Source organism: Palaemon carinicauda, chromosome 42 (assembly GCF_036898095.1).
Source record: "Palaemon carinicauda isolate YSFRI2023 chromosome 42, ASM3689809v2, whole genome shotgun sequence".
NCBI lineage: Eukaryota > Metazoa > Arthropoda > Malacostraca > Decapoda > Palaemonidae > Palaemon > Palaemon carinicauda.
Window position 1 is genome coordinate 52,087,798 of NC_090766.1, and position 15,798 is coordinate 52,103,595.

Genomic DNA, 15,798 nt, shown 5'->3' on the forward strand with positions numbered 1-15,798 from the left:
TCCTGTGTAATATTATTTATTATCTTTTCATGTATCATTTTTTTTTCTATATTACTTAAATCTAAGTGACATGAAGTTTATTTGTCTAAATTTCCTAACTTAGAAACAACGTGGATTAACGCCTTTCCTCTCAAAGAAAAAAAAATATCGTTAGAATTAAAAAACTATTGCTTACGATCTCACGTTTGTTGTTTGATAATAGTCAACTTGCCCATCAAAAGTCACCCAGGATTCCTTTTCGAATTTTGATCTTTTCAAAAATAGAAATTAATATTTTTCATCTTCAGTGCCTTGGCAGTAACGTAAAGTCAATCACAGTCTATAGAAAGTAGTTACCATTTCAAGTTCCAGACGAATGGGTGACCATCTTATGATAATTATTATGAAATAAACTTAAATCTAGGTCCTTACTCTAACAGAAATCTACTAATGCAGGAAAAATACTAGGCAAGAGATACATAGTGTTTTTTTGTTTATTTTTGTACTGTTTACCGTTAGTAATGACGAACCTCTTGTTATAACCTTGGACTAACTTTTCTTATTTTCCTTTTTGTTTTAAGATTTTCTTATGATATACTTTGGCATGGAGGAAAACTAGACAATATTGGACACCAAAAGCGCCCTTGTTAGTTGCGCCCTTTTGGTCCTCAAGGGTGCTTGATCGGGCAGTTTTCCTCAGCGGGGCGGTAGCAGCAACACTTGGTCTAGGGCTAGGCCTATAGCCACGTGGAGTAGGTCTACGGATACAGAAAATATACTATCAGTCACTATTCAGGTATTATTAATAGTTTTGATAGTTTATGAGTGTGAGAGAGGAATATTAAGCATTTGTAAGAGCTTCAGAAGGTGAGAGATGTAGTGTGTGTGGTTTGAATGACAATAATTGTATGATTTTTGTGCATTGTCTTGATTTGAATGTAATTTTCGTGGGATTTTGATATCTTACAGTACATTTTACATTGTTGTGGTTATTAATTTCATTCAGAGTGAAAATTGTAATACTTATCATTATTATTATTAAAATTTCCTTCGCATGGGCTCAGATCTTGATAATTCAGATAGATCATAACCCTAACTGACTTCAGTCTATTGACTCCAAATAGAAGAGACTTTGACCTGTTCTTCAAGATCACGATCCTATCATATAGATTTCAATAATCTTAAAGCGAAAAAAAAAAAATCCTTGCTTAAAAGTACCAAAAAATTCGAAAAAAAAGACTGAAATACAGTATCATAATGTAATGCTATATCTTTTCTGAGAAAATAATTCAAAATATTTTTGTGAAATTTTGGATATAACCTTCACCCACCCTCCTAAAATTGAAGTTTCACCTCCTGTCTCTAAAAAAGGACAAAATATATAAGGGAAAATCTCTTTTGAAATAAAATCATTCAAAATATTTTGTGAAATTCAGGATATGACCCCCAAAATTGAAGTTTAACCTACTGCTTCTAAGAAGGACATTGTACTGCGTTATGTCATAAAGCATAGAAAGTTTATGCCATACTTTAAGGGTTGTTTCCTCTCTTGTTATAATTGTCCATCTGTACGTCATCGTAAGGCTGAGGTTTGGGAGCCCTGAAGACATAGGAGTAGACGACAGCAGCCAGGATTCCTCCGAGGATGGGTCCAGCCCAGTACACCTGGTGGGGAAAATTGGAATTAACAGACGTTCTTCGAGAATATTATTTGTGTTATTTTGATTATCTTAGGAGCCTATCTAAGCATTTTATTAACAATTATTCAAAATGGCACCATAAAATATTCTTCTTGGAATTTTGTACACTAATTTGATTTTAACAGTCCTAGGCACTGTCTAAACTCTAGACCGTGTAACCAGGGAGCCTATCTAAACATGTTATTAACAATAATTCGAAATATTGCTATGGAATCTAAGCCTTAGTGTATAGTTCGAAATCTCTTTCTCTTGAGAATTTTGTAAGATCTTAATATAATGAGAAAGTGGGTATAGCAAGTCAAAATATACACAACATTCTTCTCGCTTTGAAGGAATTGGAATGCTTTTAGTAGTTACGAAACTCTCTCTCTCTCTCTCTCTCTCTCTCTCTCTCTCTCTCTCTCTCTCATATATATCAACATTATATGTGCTTATTTCCCACGCCTCGTAGAAAGCAAAAATGTGTTGAGAAATTTATAATTGTACTGAAAAGAAATCATATGATACACACTCACATACACCCACTATCTACTCTATCTATCTAGCTATCTACGTGTGAGTCTGTATATGCAGAACAAGCACATGTGCATAATAGCCAAAAGGGGATTCATTACTTCCTGCTTTTGGTCGACCATTATGTCACTAGACCACAAGTGGTTTCGTTCAACACTCCAGTGCACTATCTCCTCTCGACAGATCTTTGTATGCAGAAACTAACAAATTCCTACATTCCTAGTTGGAATTTGCCTCACAGGGATTTTGGAATTGAGAACATGAAATTATTTTTTGCTGTATATCTTGGGTTCATTCATAAATAAAAAGACTATGAAAACATCGTGATGGAAACAAAGTTATCTGGGTAGGCCTAATCGTAAGAACAACAGATATTATAAATATACTTTTTATATATATCTCATACGCGTTTCAGTTTATTCTAAATCTGCTTTCGTCCCTTGATATTGTATTATTAATGTAATCTCTCTAACTTGTTTTGCAACAACAGGGAAATGTGAAAGGTTTAACTTTCTCTAATTCTTTCAAATATTTCACACAATTGCTTCGTAACATATACCAGATTTCCATATTGTCTTCCTAGTTCTCTCTCTCTCTCTCCTCTCTCTCTCTCTCTCTCTCTCTCTCTCTATATATATATATATATATATATACATAAACGATTGTCTCTATCCTTATAAGTCTATCCAAAACAAAATGTAAATTCATAAATAAAGGAATTGACACAACAACATTTTCTCTTAATTAATTACTTACAGGGAGATAAAAAAAAACCTACTTTACATAGGTCTACTCAACAAACATGGTAACGAGAAAATAAGGTTCCCGATTATTATTATTATTATTATTATTATTATTATTATTATTATTATTATTGATATTATTACTTGCTAAGCTACAACCCTAGTTGAAAAAACCAGGATGCTATAAGCCCAAGGGCTCCATCAGGGAAAATAACCCAGTGATGAAGGGAAAACAAGGAAAAATAAAATACAGTAGACCTATTCTAAGAACGGTAACATTGAAATAAATATTTCCTATATAAACTATAAAAACTTTAACAAAACAAGAGGAAGAGAAATAAGATAGAATACGTTTAAGTGTGAAGTAAGCTGCTATAGAAAACGTAATTTTCTTATAGAATAGACTAAAGTATTCATGAGTTTTGTGACATATAGAGTTATTCTATTTGCATAAGAAAGATGAGCTTTTTATTAAAAGATGATATACATTTATGCTCTCTCTCTCTCTCTCTCTCTCTCTCTCTCTCTCTCTCTCTCTCTCTACAATCTTTAATATATAGATGTCAACAATATTATTTTATATATGTACTTAAATGTCTGTTTAAACTTTATTTTGCAATCTTTTGTCATAACTTAATTACTATATAGATGTAAACAATATTACTGTTTCCGTGATTAAAACAAATATGCTCTCTCTCTCCCTCACTCTCTCTCTCTCTCTCTCTCTCTCTCTCTCTCAACTCTACTATGATTCCCACACCGGCAGATTCATCTTTGGCATTCATCAATAAAATACAAAGTTATCCCTACATATGCCCACCCTTCAGGAGTCAAATACCCAACTACGTACCCAGTGATCAGCCCACACGCCCGATACCACAGCAGGTCCGAATGTACGGGCGGGGTTCATAGAAGAGCCAGTGATGGGAATCTGAAAAGGAACATAAGAATTATTACATTATCTCATCTGATAAACACAAGGCTCTATTCAAGAACATTTGAATATCAAATTACACTAAAGATGAGTAGAGAAAATGATTTGCTGGAATATATATATATATATATATATATGTACATACTGTACATACATGGGTGTTGTATATATATATATATATATACATATATATACATATATAAATATATATATATATATATATATATTTATATATATATATATATATATACAGTATATATATATATATATATATATGTCTTTCAAGTAGTGTCACTTCTAAGGCTTGACATCAAATCAAGGGCTCCATTACTTTTTTGCTAAGTGATCACCTCTTTTATCTATTATCAAAGTAATGACATCTTAGATTGGTTATCAACCTAACTCCCTCCTTACCAAAATTAACAGCCTCTCTAGATCGTTTAAAAAAAAAGACCGCTGACATTAGAAAGGCGTCAACAACGAAAGGAGGAACTCACAGCCATGAGATGACAGGTGGTGATGGAAAGTCCTATGGCGAGAGGTGCAGATCCTTTCACGTCGTTCCTCCTCTCGTCGCACACGCCGAACACTGTCAGGGACCAACACGAAGGTGATGATGAGTTCCACGCCGAGGGCTTGGCCGGCGTTGATCTTCGGGTTCACGGTTGTCATGCCGAGGTTACCTTGGATCTCTTCGGCGGTCACACCCTGGTGGAGAGAAGATGAACTAGAGTGAGCTAAGGTAGATGACGTCATGAAGAGAATTTTTGAAAACTTATTCGGAAAGTGAGTTGGCTGTTTTGATAAGGCTAAGTGGTTTCCAAAAAGTCTCTTTATTAATACAACATCAACAAATGCAGCAGTTTTTAGTCCACTGCAGGACAAAAATCTCAGACATGTCATTGGCCACTTTGGGGGTTTGGTTATTTTCGTTACCACGCTGGCTACTTCAGATTGGCGATGGTGGGTGATTTTCGTCTAATAGCTCACAAGCAAAACAACCAAGTATGGGTGTTCCTGACTAGCGCAGCTTTGCTGATCACGACGATACACAAACCCTTTATTACCATTTTTACTTGCTAAGCTACAACCCTAGTTGGAAAAACAGGATGCTATAAGCCCAGGGGCCCTAACAAGGGAAATAGCCCAGTGGGGAAAGGAAAAAGGGGAAAATTAGATAATTTAAGAACAGCAACATTAAAACAAACAAATAAGGTATCCCACTCAGAAATGGCTCTTTATAATTAATATGGAAAAAATAGAAATATGTTCTATGGAAATGTTCCATTAAACTAGTGGTTTTTAACCTTTTAGGTCTGTACTCCTTGGGAATTATCATAGAACCCCGTGCACCCCTTAATTGATGATGAAAAAGTTAAACAATAAAATTGATATTATTATTATCATTATTATCATTATTACTTACTAGGCTACAGCCCTAGTTGGAAAAGCAGGATGCTATAAGTCCAGGGGCTCCAACAGGGAAAATTGCTCAGTGAGGAAAGGCAAAAGGAAAATAAAATATCTTAAGAAGAGTAACAACAATAAATATTTCCTATATAAACTTAAAAAACTTTAACAAAACAAGAGGAAGAGAAATAAGATAGGGGAGTGTGCTCGAGAGTACCCTCAAGCAAGAGAACTCTAACCCAAGGTAGTGTAAGACCATGGTACAGAGGCTTTGGCACTACCTAAGACTAGAGAACAGTGGTTTGATTTTTGGAGTGCCCTTCTCCTAGAAGAGCTGCTTGCAACAGCTAAAGAGTCTCTTCTACCCTTACCAAGAGGAAAGTGGCCACTGAACAATTACAGTGCAGTAACCCCTTGAGTGAAGAAAATTGTTTGGTAATCTGTGTTGTCATGTGAATGAGGACAGAGGAGAATATGTAAAGAATAGGCCAGACTATTAAGTGTGTGTGTAGGCAAAGGGAAAATGAACAGTAACCAGAGAGAAGGATCCAATGTAGTACTGTCTGGCCAGTCAAAATACGCCATAACTCTCTAGCGGTAGTATCTCAACGGGTGGCTGGTGTCCTGGCCAACCTACTACCTACCTATTGTGATATTCAATTTCATTGCAGATTACATCATGAATTGCACAGCAATGGCTATTCTCTCAGATCCAATGTACCACTTGGGGTACATGTAGCCAAGGTTGGGAACTCTTTCATTAAAAGAACGTTTTTATTCAGGTATCAGGGTCTCAAAAGGAGAATCTACATTCATATTCTTCCGAGAAAAGAAATCGTCAAAAATAAGAATACTTCAGCATAGGTGCTATGGCAGATTGGAAGAAAAGAGTATTTTACTCTGTATGAAGGTTAACTTTCCATATTTTGATAAATATTCTCGGAATACAGTTCTTGGCAGTCTATAACATACATTGTGTTCTTATCACGTATACTATAGCATAAAGAAATCAGGAAAACCCCGTGTGAACTCAAATCTCATACTTATACATTCCGATATCTCTATGGGAAATCCTGTAAAAAAAGATAGCTTGCGGAAACCGCCATTTTCAAAAACAACAAGCATTTTTAAAGATGGCTCATAAACGGCAAAGGAAAAGGACTGTAACAATACTCTAGCTAGCAGTTCAATGCTCTAGAGACTGACCATAAATACATATGATCAGCCCTCAAGACACTTCGCCATCAAAGCTAGAACCAGGGAGGGCCAGGCAATAACTGCTGATGACTCAGCAGATAGACCTACAGGCTCCCCAACCCAGCATCCTTAGCTCACAAGGATGGTGAGGTTGCAGCACTACAAGAAACTATCGAGCTTGAGTGGATCTCGAACCCAAGTCCAGCAAATCGCCAGGCAGGGTCGTTTCCAATAGGCCACCAAAACAATAAATTGAGCTTCTTTCTTATACTGTACGTCTTTGGCGAAAGATAATAGCCATTGGACCGCGCATGCGCGAAATGAATTCATGAGTCACACGGTTACTGCCAAGAAATCTCGATTTTTTCCTCCTATTTTTTATTTCATCAACACAGAACAAAGAATTAGATTTATTTATCTTGACACCTGTTCTTTCTTTACACCTGTTCTTTCGAAGCCATTGTTTTCCTTGTTTTAGATTTTATAGATGTGAGGAATCCGGAGTTTTTTTTTTTTTCCTTGGTTAAGTGAGACAAAAAAAGGAGGTATGCACATAATGAGTGTTTATGTCCACATTTAAATTTAATTAAATACAGTATTTTAAAAGGATTTAAATACTTAATCTGTAATTGAATATAATAATGTAGGCTATATATATATATATATATATATATATATATATATATATATATATATATATATATATATATATATATATATATATATAGTATACATGTAAACACATATATCTATCTATCTATCTATATATATATATATATATATATATATATATATATATATATATAATATATATATATATATATATATATATATATATATAAGTGCATGTGTATTAGCTATGAATCCTATTATACACCTTCAAATGAACAAATAAAATACAATAAGAATATATATATATATATATATATATATATATATATATATATATATATATATATATATATATATATATATATATATATATATATATATATATATATATTTAAAAGAAAACTAATTATCACATGGTGATCAATTTTGTATCCACGAATAAAGAATATTCCTTCCCGCGAAAACTGTATCCAACCTCACCCAGTTTAACAATCCTGTCAAACCAAACATCATTGTGCTCACCTTAAGAATAGCAGCACCAACCAGTGCTCCCAAGCACTGAGCAATGATATAAAGAAGCGAGCGCAGTACAGACACGTAACGAGCTACGAGCAATCCACATGTGACGGCTGGGTTGATGTGGCATCCAGAGATGTGTCCGATTGCCTGTAACAAATTAGATGAATTAGTTAAATAAGGAATTAGCATAGGATTCATAGGTAATCATAGTTGCTCTTATTTCAGGATTATATAGTTAGTTTTGGTATACATTGGTCTAATCATGGCTTAGACCGTGGGTTTATTTCCTTATTTCCTTTCCTCACTGGGGTTTTTTTCCCCATTGGAGTATTTGGGCTTATAGCTTCCTGCTTTTCCAACTAGGGTTGTAGCTTATCTAGTAATAATGCTATTATTATTATTTTATTATTATTATTATTATTATTATTATTATTATTATTAGCTAAGCTATAACCCTAGTTGGAAAAGCAGGAAGCTATAAGCCTACTTTTTTAACTGGGGTTGTAGCTTAGATAGTAATAATGATAATATTATCTTTATCATTATTACTAGTCAAGCTACAACCCTAGCTGAAAAAAGCAGGATGCTTTAAGCCCAAGGGCTAGAATAGGGAAAATAGCCCAGTAAGGATGGGAAATAAGGAAATAAATAAACAATATATGAGAAGTAATAATAGAAAATATAAATTATCTTCTAGTCAGTAACAAAATTGAAATAACTCATCATATATAAACAATTGAGAGAAACGTGTCAACCTATTCTAATTCAAACATTCACAACAAGTTTGTACTTCTGAGTCCCGTCGAATAAGGTTGGTTAAATAGGAATCTGGTAGCGGTCAATGGAAAAGTTAGAATAGCTTTTTACACACACACACACACACACACACACACACACACACACACACACACACACACACACATATATATATATATATATATATATATATATATATATATATATATATATATATATATATATATATATATATATATATATATATATATAAAGTTAATCTAGCATACGCTTCGCACTCCCCAAGAGAGATTAGTTCACCAAACGTTCAGTTGGGCTCCACAAGGCACAAGAAGAGTTGGAAGACCTAGGTCTACATGGCCGAGGACTATGAAGCGCAAAGTAGGAGATGAAGAATGGAGAAGTATTGAATTAAAAGCTCAAGATAGAGACGAGTGGTGAAATCTAACAGAGGCCCTTTGCGTCAATAGGCGTAAGAGATGATGATGATGATGAGTCTAGCATCTCAGGAACCCAAGTAGAAATATAGTTCAGTTTCCCAATAAAGTAAAAACATTAACGCGGGAAAAATATGATCTTAATAAGGAACTTCCTTCAGTTTTCATCTGAAATACTGACTTAGTAATAGGAAATTTTATTAAACACTATTTTCTTGTAAAAACAGTACTGCATCGTTTAAATTTTTTTTTTCTAAAATCTTTGTTATATTCGTTAGGAAATAGAAGTGTTTAATGGTTTAAATAATTAGCTGAAATATTTACTGGTTTTACATCAACGAGACAGACATATTTGAAGCGTCAATGATATATATATATAGGTAGTAGGTTGGCCTGGGCACCAGCCGCCCGTTGAGATACTACCGCTAGAGAGTTATGGGGTCCTTTGGCCAGACAGTACTACATAGGACCCTTCTCTCTGGTTACGGTTCTTTCCCTTTGCCTACACAGACACCGAATAGTGTGGCCTATCCTTTACAGATTCTCCTCTGTCCTCATACACCTGACAACACTGTGATTACTAGACAATTCTTCTTCACCCAAAGGGTTACTGCACTGTAATTGTTCAGTGGCTACTTTCCTCTTGGTAAGGGTAGAAGAGACTATTTAGCCTTGGTAAGCAGCTCTTCTAGGAGAAGGACACTCCAAAATCAAACCATTGTTCTCTATTCCTGGGTAGTGCCATAGCCTCTGTACCATGGTCTTACACTGCCTTGGGTTAGAGTTCTCTTGCTTGAGGGTACACTTGGGCACACTTTTCTATCTAGTTTCTCTTCCTCTTGTTCTGTTAAAGTTTTTATATTTTAAATAGGAAATATTTATTTTAATATTGTTACTATTCCTAAAATTTTCTATTTTTCCTTATCTCCTTATTTCCTTATTTCCTTTCCTCACTGGGCTATTTTCCCTGTTGGGGCCCCTGGGCTTATAGCATCCTGCTTTTCCAACTAGGGTTGTACCTTAGCATTTAATAATAATAATTATATATATATATATATATATATATATATATATATATATATATATATATATATATATATCCTCCTACGTCTAGTAATACAAAGGGCCTCGGTTAGATTGCGCCAGTCGTTTCTATCTTGAGCTTTTAAATCAATGCTTCTCCATTCATCTTACTGTTATTTTTATATCATGACTTTCTTAAATGTATATGTTTAACTTTTATTTCAATTTTAATCCTGAAACTAAAGAACTTATTCAAGTCTAGAATTTATTAAGTTTTAACAGATTCATTCTTCAAATCTATATATGTATTATTATTTTCTCACTTCAATTACTCTTTAAGTTTCATCATTTTGATATTGATCTAATAGATAATTATAAGCAAATCTGTAAAGATAATGGAATAAAAGCAAAGGGAGGAACAATACAGTAAGCTCTAGTGCAAACACTGTCCAGAAACCAGAGCCAAGATACAGCAAGAGAGCTTTGAGGCAGGACGCCAAACTTGTTAGTTCACTGTGTAGTACTACTTAGAAGAGAGAGAGAGAGAGAGAGAGAGAGAGAGAGAGAGAGAGAGAGAGAGAGAGAGAGAGAGAGCTGTCTTCGGTTACTTGTCATATATCTTTCATTATCGATGAATGGTGTAAGAATATCAAAATGCTTATATGCTTTACAAATTCAACAGTAAATTCAATTTTCATTTTGATCTTATGATTCTATCTTACTTGACACATCCGTTTCGATGTTTTTATCAGCCTTTTTTCTAGTTTGAAATTGAGTGAAAACCAAATTTATTCCTAGGAGATTTACCATCTACTCAATCAACATATGATTGAATTTTCGAATAAACATACCAATAAGTAATCACATAAGGAAACAGATGAGTAAATAATCAATATATGAATAATAGAAGTAGTTCTTGACCAGTCACTACACCCAGCATCGCACGACACAATTATCCGTGCTAAAAGGGCTGAAACACATCGCCAGCCAAGATCTTTGCCAGATTCGTTTACTTTTATCAGCAAAGGATGAGATGCATAGTGTCTCGCTTTAGGAAATTAACAGTTTTTTTTTCATACGTGCAGGGATAATTCTGTGACATAATAATGTTTTGAGGTAGGCCTACATCAGCCAGTGTTTAAATATAGTATTTTTTTAGGGCTGAGTTACTGAGTGTGAAGTTTTAAATGTTTCTCGATTTCTAATAAACGGAAAAGTGCCAGACGAGGATATTACAGATTATGGGATACTCTAGTTGTTTCCTTATTTCCTTTCCTCACTGAGCTATTTTCTCTTGCATTTTCCAACTAGGGTTTTAGCTTAGCTAATAATAATAATAATAATAATAATAATAATAATAATAATAATAATAATAATAATAGTAGTAGTAGTAGTAGTAGTAGTAGTAGTAGTAGTAGTAGTAGTAGCTGTAATGTTGAAGAACATAATAATTGTCTTCTTATTATCCTTATATGTACATAAATATGAACATTGCATTGGTGTGCGAACGTCTTTCTTTAGCATCTATTAAATGTCATTTTTGCAATTAGCAAAATCAAGTAGACATCACATGAATAGATTTGATATGTAAGATGTAATAAAAATAATTACAGAGTAGGAAATTATTGCCAACGGATATTAATTAATGATAAGAATTATCTAAAACTAATTACATGTGAGATAAATGATCCCACGTACAGTACATTTGAATCTGTAAATCAGATCCTGTATAGTCCAGCAAAACCCACAGCATTGCATTAGTTAGGCAATGTTTATAAGCCTACTCTTACTTTCGACTTTATTTTTTGAAATAGCAGAGTTCATCCATGCATCACCCTAATTATGTAAATAAAAAGATATAAAAATGATATGTAGATACGAAGAGATAAATGTAAAATTTAGGGGTTAGTAAACGAGGTTCAACTGGGTATATATTTGCCCTCTGTTGTCCAACCGTCATCTAGTTTATTAAAACGCCACCAGGGCGGCGCTTTTGCATGGAAGGTGTGCCCATATTTAACTAGGGATCCGTAAATCTTAGCAATTGTTTTTAATTTAATTAGTGGTAATAGTTTCTATACATCGTGTAGCCGCAAGAAATGGACGCATGGATTCTTCTAGAAGTGATGGGATATCATTTCACAGGTAAATAAAAAAATTTCATGGCTTTTTATTGCGTGTTTGGATGGTCATAAACCTAACTCGTTAGCAGTAAACACTGTTTCTGGCATGTGTTATATATTTTAGCATATTGCGGTCCTAATAAATGTGCAGTAGCAATTTGAATATAATTTAGAAATTATATCAGCCATACTACATGTGGGTACAAAGTTTACTTCATCTTAGAAATGTTTAGGAGGTGTTATAAAATTAATGGAAAGGGCAAGTTCTATTCATGCTATTTGCCTACTGGAAATTGCTTGTAGGTAGCTAATGGCTTTTAAAATCAAGAAGACTTTTTTAAAAGTGTATACGAATATAATTATTAATAGTGGGCTCGAAAATTACAATAGGGCCAGCATATATGAGTAAGGTAGCCTGAAATATTAGTTTGCTTTTCTTTCAACATCGTTTACGGTCATCAAAATCTAAGTATTCCATCAAACGCTTCTTTCTTAATCTAATTCTAATTTTCTGTATCAACCTGTAAGAAAATTAGTCTATTTACTGCTGTATATAATGGAGAAATATGTCTTTGTTGTCGTTTGAATGATAGGTCTAGATATATATATATATATATATATATATATATATATATATATATATATATATATATATATATATATATATATATATATATATATATATATATATATATATATATATATATATATATATATATATATATATATATATATATATATATATATTCACACACACACATACACACACACACACACACACACATATATATATATATATATATATATATATATATATATATATATATATATATATATATATATATATATATATACATATATATATATATATATATATATATATATATATATATATATATATATATATATATATATATATATATATATATTATATTTCTAGAGTTTTCTAGATCATGGTTATGTCTAGATTTGAGCCAGCAAATTAAAGCGTATTCGCTTCTATTTATCTCCGCCGATGGTATCTAGGAAAGTTCGGAAACACTTTTATCTGTATCCAATATTTTGTAGTTAGTCTACCGTAATCTCGTCGAATGTTTGGCCAAGTAGAACACAGCTGTTCCACTCTAAGAGTCTCAGACTCATTGCCACCTGGTGACAGACTCAACTAGCCTTGACTCGTATATAGCCTACTTAAGACGCTTTTTTTAGATATCTCAAATGTCTTACTGTTTGCCAATTCAGTCTTCTGTTTTATGGAATCAGAATCGTTTAATGCAACATCATTATTGTATTAAAATAGCTATCGTTTTCTGGGTAGGCCTAAACAGAAGCGTATAGGCTACTCTGTGATTTGCTCCTCAGGAAGTAGTTCAGCTATCTTTTAGAGATCTGCAATGTCTTACTATTCAAATACCTTCTTCTGTTTTCTGAAATCAGCTTCGTTTAATGCAACTTCATAACTATATTAAAATACCTAGTTTTCTGCGGTAGGCCTGAACAGAAGCGTGTATGTCTTACTATTCACAAATTTCTTCTTCGTTTTTTTCTTTTTTTCTTTTTAATCAGCTTCGTATAAAACCTCATAACTATATTAAAATAGCTACTGTTTTCTGGGGTAGGCCTAAACAGAAGCGTCTAGGCCTAATCGGTGACTTTGCTCTTCAGAAAGTAGTTCAGATATCTTTTATTAGAGATTTGCTGGAATCAGCTCCGTTTAATGCATCATCCTAATTGTATTAAAATAGCAACTGTTTTCTGGGGTAGGCCTAAACAGAAGCGTCTAGGCCTAATCGGTGACTTTGCTCTTCAGAAAGCAGTTCAGATATCTTTTATTAGAGATTTGCTGGAATCAGCTCCGTTTAATGCATCATCCTAATTGTATTAAAATAGCTACTGTTTTCTGGGGTAGGCCAAAACAGAAATTTGTTCTCTGGGACTTTGCTCTTCAGAAAGTATTTCTGCTATGATTCATTGATATTTTCGTATGCATCAGTTACGTTGATAAAGGAATAAATCACTTAATGCTTCGTTTTGCTGACGGGATTTGTGAGTCAATAATGATTTACAACCAGTGTTTGGTACTCAGTCACTTCGAGTTTTTACAACCTTGTTTATAGTTGTCGAAATTCTCTCTCTCTCTCTCTCTCTCTCTCTCTCTCTCTCTCTCTGATATTTAGCTCTTTATTTAAAATCTCTATCTTTTTTCTTACCTTTAAAACTTTTCCACCTTTTTCTTATCAAAATTGTCTCTCCATTGCCCCCAAAGTCTCTCTCTCTCTCTCTCTCTCTCTCTCTCTCTCTCTCTCTCTCTCAACTTCAATATTCCTTTTCAGGTTAAGATATTATTTGACAATTTAATAATTCGATATCATTATCCATAATAATGTAATAGTTTAGCTTTCTCTATTACCGTCCTATCAGGAAAAAAAAACTTTCCATTTTTTATTTCTCTTATTTCTCTTATTTTAGTTTATAAAGGAAATAAAAAATATAAACACGGTTCGAGTCACCTCTAAGTTGATCATGTGAAATTACGTCCATTATTATTATTATTATTATTATTATTATTATTATTATTATTATTATTATTACAAGCCAAGCTATAACCCTAGTTAGAAAAGCAGGATGCTATAAGTCCAGGGGTTCCAATAGGGGAAAATAGTCCAGTGAGGAAAGGAAAAATGAGATAAACTACAAGAGAAGTAATGAACAATCAAAATATATAATTTTAAGAACAGTAACATCAATAAATAGATCTTTTCATATATGAAAAAAATAAATCGTTGCAAGTTTGAACTTTTGAATTTCCAATGATTATATGAACAGGCATCAGATTTTTTTTCTTTTTTTTAATAATGACCGTTGCTTGTGCAAAATATGCCTACGTCGTTTACCCCAAAATATTGAGCGATAGTTGTTTAAGCAAAAAAAAAAAAAAAAAAAAAAAAAAAAAAAAAAAAAAAAAAAAAAAAAAAAAAAAAAAAAAAAAAAAAATTACTCTGCTTCGTAGACGAAGAAGTTTACCCATTTACTGTATACATAAGTTATTTACGTAAAGATCTTATTCGTTGTTTACGCAAAAATTGCGATCGTCGTTTACGCACAAAATTTGAATGTGCTTTACTCCAAAATTTTGACCAATATGTGCCTCACATCAATCAAAGTTGTTCAACAACCACGTCAAAATATGACTAATTCATCCCATTTTACTTTACATCTCACCCTGATACTCTGGATTCCAGAGTCTGGAACAACATTTCCATGAACTAAGATCACCCTGGAGTCTGAAGTTTCACCCGAACCCTAAAATTGCATTTGGTATCTCAGGATATGGAATTATATACTGCGTGACCCTATGCTGCAGATCATGCGATGTGTAACTAGGCTAGATTTACAACCTTCTGGGAGGAGCCATCGGATAGAGGAAAACAGAAACTGAAGACTCTAGATGTGTAACGAGGCTAGATTTACAACCCTCAGGAAGGAGCCTTCTGAGAGAGGAAAACAGAAACTGAAGACTCTAGATTCCTGGTGATCCAGAGTATTGGATGTCTCAATCGATTCCAGGGGCAGACGTAACTCGAGTGCCCCTCTGATTCAGTTAAGGGTGAACACATACCGCTGGGATCAGTGATAAAGGAAGCAATGAAAATAGAGAAAGGGTGGGTTGTGGGGTTGGGGAGATGAAAATACATTAGAGCTTTTGATAGTGATATCAGTACGTGTACCTTGAAACTTTACAGTACATGAAATGGGATAGTTTTATTTAGCATACAAGTGGTATGTAAATGGTCAAGTTGTGTCAAGCTATTCAGCTATGTATTATTATTATTATTATTATTATTATTATTA

General features: G+C 33.4%; 1 protein-coding gene across 1 annotated transcript in view; it reads right to left on the minus strand.

Moving 5' to 3' along the window:
• Window positions 1-547: 547 nt before the first annotated feature.
• LOC137633238 (aquaporin AQPAe.a-like) overlaps window positions 548-15,798 on the minus strand; it is a 55,703-nt gene continuing 40,452 nt past the window's right edge. Inside the window, 6 exon segments of the mRNA XM_068365434.1 lie at window positions 548-737; window positions 1,509-1,644; window positions 3,786-3,866; window positions 4,367-4,465; window positions 4,467-4,577; window positions 7,611-7,754. Coding sequence (XP_068221535.1) covers window positions 1,510-1,644; window positions 3,786-3,866; window positions 4,367-4,465; window positions 4,467-4,577; window positions 7,611-7,754 — 570 coding nt within the window. The 3' untranslated portion in view covers window positions 548-737; window position 1,509.